Source organism: Perna viridis, chromosome 8 (genome assembly GCF_037379345.1).
Source record: "Perna viridis isolate PV_CMFRI_1.1 ecotype Kerala chromosome 8, ASM3737934v1, whole genome shotgun sequence".
NCBI lineage: Eukaryota > Metazoa > Mollusca > Bivalvia > Mytilida > Mytilidae > Perna > Perna viridis.
In genome coordinates, this window is record NC_142452.1 from 18,265,039 (window position 1) to 18,271,686 (window position 6,648).

The 6,648-nt window shown below is 31.4% G+C and overlaps 1 protein-coding gene across 3 annotated transcripts in view; it reads right to left on the minus strand.

Moving 5' to 3' along the window:
* LOC148609614 (sperm-specific sodium:proton exchanger-like) overlaps positions 1-2,638 on the minus strand; it is a 51,502-nt gene extending 48,864 nt beyond the window's left edge. For 2 of the 3 annotated variants that reach the window (XM_088540528.1, XM_088540529.1), the window contains exon 1: positions 1,714-1,732. In XM_088540528.1, coding sequence (XP_088396654.1) covers positions 1,714-1,727 — 14 coding nt within the window. In that variant the 5' untranslated portion in view covers positions 1,728-1,732. Of the gene's footprint in view, positions 1-1,713; positions 1,733-2,170 lie in introns of those variants that run through there. The other variant, XM_088540531.1, reaches the window with a different exon arrangement.
* Between the last annotated feature and the right edge of the window lie 4,010 nt (positions 2,639-6,648).

Here is a 6,648-nt window from a genome sequence, read left to right on the forward strand (position 1 = left end):
TATAACTGTATGTTCGCAACTGCTTAATCTGAAAAATTAACCCCAACGCTGTATAATTAACATTTGTTGAATCCATCATGTCGCGTTATACGTCAACATTCTAAATCTTTCACAAGTCCTATTGAATTGTATTTCAACAACACTCCACGGGAATCGATCATTCGGTGAACAGGAAGTAAACGGTAAAAAACACACGGTCATGTTTGCAAGTCGAAGAGTCCGAGGCTATTGTTACACATATGATTTGTGTGTTTTTTTTTTTTTTTGTTATGAAGAAAAAGTGAAAAAAAAAAAAAAAGATTGTTGTTATATATGTGATTGTGAATCGATCGTTTTTTAGGTATAAAATTATTATTATTTGATCCGCCCGTATTTTTTAATGTATATTTGATCCACCCGTCTGTCTTATAAGAACAAGCTTCCGCTCAATAACAAGCATTACCGAAGTCCGTGGCTCTTGATTTTTAACTGTTGTTTCTTTAGTTAAAAAAAATCTGGTAAAACATTTCCAGTTGTGCATATTTTTCTTTGACTTTCCGTATAGTAGATAAAAAAATGTGTATACGGATTATAACTGTTTTTTTAGATGAAATGGGGATACTGAAAACATATATACTGAAGAAAGCAAATACACGAAAACGTTACATACTTGAAATCAACAATAATTTTTGGTTTCAGTGAAAAAAAAAACTTTCACATGCAAAAGTTTATTTTAAAAGACAAGTTTTGTATTTTGAAAGGCACGTATTGACTGTTTAAATGACGCAACAGCCTTTAAAAGCTGGTTTTGGGGAATCATGGAGGAATAGTACACCCTTGTTGTTGCATTTCATGTAATTTGTCCGAACGGGTGTGAGTATAATGAGGTAATCAGGGCGGTCATTGGTTTGCGAACAAAATGTAAACCTGTGAAAGATAAATCTCGATTACCTGCAACACACGTCGCAGTTAGGTAAGAGAAATTATCGTGAACAGACGGTCATTGTCACTTGATCGTGAAGGAGGATGTCAAAGATGAGAACAGCAATTTGCAATTTTCTCTACAATTACAGCAGAATTTCAGCTTTTACGGGAAAACTTAAGCTAGCATGTCTGTCCAAATAATCACCCTTGTAAAGAATGTGGGGTTTTGCGTCCTTGATTTATACACGTAATTCATTTGAAAATTCAGAAGGTAACGCCTCCCTCCATGTAATGGAAAAGTCATCGAAAGTGTTCCTGTTTTCTAATTGAGAAAGTTTTAATCTTTGTCCAAACAGGAAGATTACGATGAGGATCAATTTATCTTTTAAACCCAACCAAAAACTGACACAAACAAAATATCCATATATGATACTAGTAAGTTGCATTGTAAACACCACAAGGTCGAATTCGATTATCGCTTTCACAGGACAAATTGGAATAAAGGGTTAGAGAGTGTCCAAGTATAAGAGCATCTTAGGCAAAACTGGTGGTTCTCCCTGTGTTTATTAAAGTTAACAGAATATAAATGACCTCATGCCGTTTTTGATAAACACGCCAGAGAAAAACGCACTATATCTCTGACAGTGACGTTCAGAAACAAAGATAGAATATCGTAATTTATATGTCTTACTTGGGAAATCAATTTCTATATATAATGGCATGCAAACAAATACAATTTACTAAGTATGTCTTTACTCGTATGTTTAATTAATGAACATGTAACACCATTATCCCGTTAGCCATACATACATATTACTGTACATGTTGTGTTAAAAGACTGTACGTCACCCCCTTATAGCAATCATTAGTATGACCACATATGTTACTGATATATATTGTACTTATCGCCATGTTGTTTCTATTCATCCCTACTGATTATAAAACAAAATATAAATTTATGGAGAGAAAAAACGTATCTGAATAAATTTGCTTAAAGTTATTCATTCATACAGATTTTTCTATGAATCGGCGCTTAGCAGCAGTGGTAATGATGTATGTTGACAGGAATGATGAAAAATTCTACAGAAGAAAAAAAAACCTTAAAAACAAAAAAAAATCCGAAACGCAGCAGCAACCTCCTTTTAATTAATACAGAGTAAAAATGCATTCAAATTCATTTTTCATAAATTTGATAAATCTCTGTTTAATTTTGTTTATTTACTAACTAAAGTTACTTGGTGGATTTATACTTAAGTAAAGTACTTACCTTTTATGGAACTATCCAATTACGTTATTCACTTTCTGAATACTTAACAGAACTAAAGTAATATGTAAATTAATGCCACCAATATCGACAATTGACAAAGAAGTCGTCTTTTTATGAAATTCTCCGGATGATGATATTTTGATTTTTATAGGTTACAATATCAAACCATTTAATTTCCAAATTTCTGATATTTTCAACTGGCATTTATCCAAATATTAAAAAAAGACTAATTTGTAAGTATAAAACCACATAAATTAGCACAGCTATCCCACAATCCTCCTCAGAATTAGTAATATCACACGTGAAACCTATCGACACGACAATATAAAGTCAATTCGCCAGAGGATTTTGGTTAAACGAACACTAAAATCCTGGCGTATTTCATTTTAAACCTATATATTTTTTCTGGCATTGAACCCTTGATGCCCCTCCCTATTCGTATTTGTATAGGAGAATGAAAAACAGTCTCGTTAAAATTGAGTTACAATTTTGAAGCGTTTCTTATATATGTATGGATGACATTTACACATGTTTTCACAACCCCATGTAATATAAAAAGGAGATTATAGACATCGCACGCATCATGTTTTACAAGGGAAAGTAACATTTTTATTCGATGTTTTTGGTAATAAAACCGAATGCATTTAAAAATGATGTCAAAAGCTAAAACATCAATTAGATGAAAAACTGCATTAATCACAATTTCAAACGCATTAAAGTGATATGTGTGCTTAAAGGCGGCTATAGCTCGACCTTTGTGAGTTTCGTGTGAATTTAAAGTCTTTTAGCTCCGTTAGACATGTAATTTTTTGTTTGTGATGATAGTTTTTATACAGTCTTCTTCGTGTGAAACTATCAAGATATTATGACCCGCCAAGTTTTTACTGTGTGGTCACATGTGATGGAAAGTTAAGGAGAATTATATACTGGGAAATGACATAAGCCGAAATATTTTTGTTATATAAGGCGGGGTTCAGTAGTACCGGCTTTATGGCTCTCCCTATTGTTTTCACTTATTGTTTTATGTTGATAGTATCAAAGATATTCCATTTTAATCAAAATATTTGGTTTCTTTATATGTTCATTTTTCAATTCAGTATCACTCCAGCTAAGAATCATTCAAAATATGATTCATGGTTGGAAAGCCTACATATTTTTATTTTTGACATTTTTTACAAAAACGTTATAGTAAACAGAAATTAACTCGTGGTTTTTCATATAACCCATGTTCATGAGAGATATGCGTTATATAGAGTGTACTGTTGATTGAATTCAAACTAAAGGGAGATAACTTTGTAAATGACACTAAAATACACTGGAAACCATTGGATTTTCAATGTGAATTATCTTCTAAGAGCAGGCAGATTGGAATGAATGAATATACATTTCATCATATAATCCTATCAATAAACTTAATAACAAAAATAAATATGTGTAGCCTTTTTGGGGTGTATCACGTATTACAGAATTTGCATGATTCTTAGCCGAAGTACTACTAAGTTCGCTTATGTTCATGTTAATGAATATAGCACCAGTACAACAACGACGCCAATGAGATCCAGTCATCAGAACAAAACCAGAAATGTATAAATTTTTGAACACTTAACTATTAGTGCTGAAACACGACTTAGGAGTATGTTGAAACAACTAAACAAAACGAGCTACAGTTTCAATTATAAACGAAAAAGGTCATATTGCCCATAAAATTTCCGGAATGTGGGCCTATAATCTTATGTAATGTTTGCACTAGTTCTATAACAACTATTATTTCTAAATCTAAACATCCATCAACTCGGCATTATGTTGGTACTTGAACATTTGTTACCATCGAATTCACATTTACTCTAGTTTAATTCAAGAGGAACCATTTATCACAGAGGATTATCTCCCTTTTTATCCATAGATATTATTCAGATCCTGTAAAATGTATACGTATTGTTCTATATAAAGACCGAAGTGGTTGAGGTGTACTTTTTAACATCAACCTTTCGTCTTCCTCCTTTTTGACACTGTTTGGAAGACTAAGTTCGAGCAAAAATCAAAGGAAGTCCATGGATAAAGACAAGACAAATTAAGTTTAGTGTTTTCATGACTAAATACTCATTCCCATTCAAAACCTAAATTAGAATTTATTGAATCGACAACAATACCAACATTCTTTTATTAATTAGACTCATATTATTGTCGATTCTATCCGACGTACGCTTAATAAGATACAGTTACAATTCTGTGAATGGATAGACTTATCTTTTCTAAACAAGGGAAAAATGCCATATTTCCCGTACTTGCCAGTAATAATTCTTTTACATCAATATTCTGTTTAACAAGAAGGTGTATTTTCACGATTTTGTAATACTGGCTCTTTTTACTGTAAAAAGCAGTGTTTTTACAATTATTTTCTTGACCCAAATCACCTTGTATTTTCATGTTTTTACACGAATGAAATATTTCACAAAGCTCTATTAACCGTTTATTAGTCTTATTCTTATTTCAAATATTTAAGTTAAATAAGTACTAATGTAAAAACTGCAATTCATGGATATCATTTTGACAGAAAAAAGTATTTCAGTAATTAGTTTCATAATAGTTGTAACTTAATTTTGGGAAAACAAAATTAAAAGCTACATACAGTTAGATGAAGAATGCTCTTTCAATTGATTAAAATTGTGTAATACACAATCGAAGCGAAAACCCACGAAATAAATAAAGTAATTAACTGATTAACGAAACGAAAACTAATTAAAAATAACTTTATCTTAACCCAAACAAAAAATTTAAGTCACAAAAAAAAAAAAATGACCAATGTGCCTTGGTAAAAGACATCAGAGCATGCTTAGTCATCACCGGTACATCAAGACTATGTTTCTACTTTTGATGCAGTTCAAGTTAACCACCCATCTTTAACAAAATAAGTTTTCCTTTTCGATATTTGTTTAAAAACATTTCATTTACCTATTAAGTGTTTAAATTGGTTATTTTTCAAATCGAAATTTTCTTTGGTTTTAACCCAACAGCAATGTGCATATACTAGCATGTATAAACGTTGATATAGGCAGTTCGCATCCTTTTGTTGAATGCAAAAAGGTCACTTAATTGATTTTGCACTCTGTCAAAGTAAATCAAGGCTTTATGACATCATTTACATTATTATACTAGATTTGAATGAATACGACGAAAATACCCTGCACTTCACGACTTAGTCGAGAAATTCTAAACATGGCTGGAAAACGTGACTTACATATGCCTTTGTCGGAAAATTTTCGGCTATATACTGCTATTATTTCGGTAAGCAAAATTGAGTGGTTTGATCCACATTAGAAAAAGCTTGACTTGATATCAAAAATCAATGATGACAATACAATTTTTGGTGGGTTAGGACACACCTTCCTGTTATTATTACCTTCATTTGAATTGAAATGGAGAATAGAAAAGTTGTTGTGAAAAGTATATATTCAAATTCTAATGTAAGTGGTATTTTCAAATATTTTTACCCAGCAACGTAACCTTCTCACAACATCACAGGTAAATATCCTTATCATTTTTTGATTAAAAAAATCGCCCGTAAATTAAACAAACTGGGGCTTAATGTCCAGTGTTCTGCCCCTTTCCTGTTAAATTTGAATTAAAGGCTTTATATTAAACGTACACGAGATCAATTTGAATTGCCGTTTCTTACGCCTGAATGTATTCGTAAAATATTTCTGCATAGGAAATTAAGATTTTAGGGATAATCAACCACAGGTGGTCATATTTAAAGTTACATTTATTTCATTGTAACTTAATTTTTGCCATAAAAGATGAAATAATGAGTCCTCCTCTTAATAAGTATCAAAGAAGTCTCGCTATTATATATATCATATATTATATATAGGAAATGAGAACAAGTATGGAATATATTTCACGAAGATAAGTCAACACATACAACCTAATTGTCGTTGATATGAATTCATATCGATGGTATCAGATTTTGATTATTAGATGCAACCCCTTAAGCAAAGTAGTGGTAGGTTTAACAGAGTATAATAACAAAAGTCCTTCCAGAGAAGAACGAGATTTCAAAGTATAAACTTTTCTAAAAGGTATATAAATATTTTGAAAAACGATCCTTCTTCATTAAGTATTAATTTGCTTCACAGATTTATATTTATATAGATTGTTATATATACGACCCGCAGTGGCTCTAACAGACTTGGATGTAGATTTGAAAAATTTATATAGATATCCACAAGTCGTTTATTCATATGACTTTACTCTGTAAATAAAGTGAAGTGAAATTTGATAGATATTGGATATATTATACACAATGCTTCTTTGTTTTTAGATATTGACTCTATGGCATGGTCAACAGTGACCCACGAGAACTAGAACGTTGCTTTGAATTGAGTAGAATTAATATTCAAGGAATAATCTAGGGAACCAAGATTCTAGCGGAAATCAAAAGAATGTAATCCATGGACAAAACCAGACATGGGAAACAG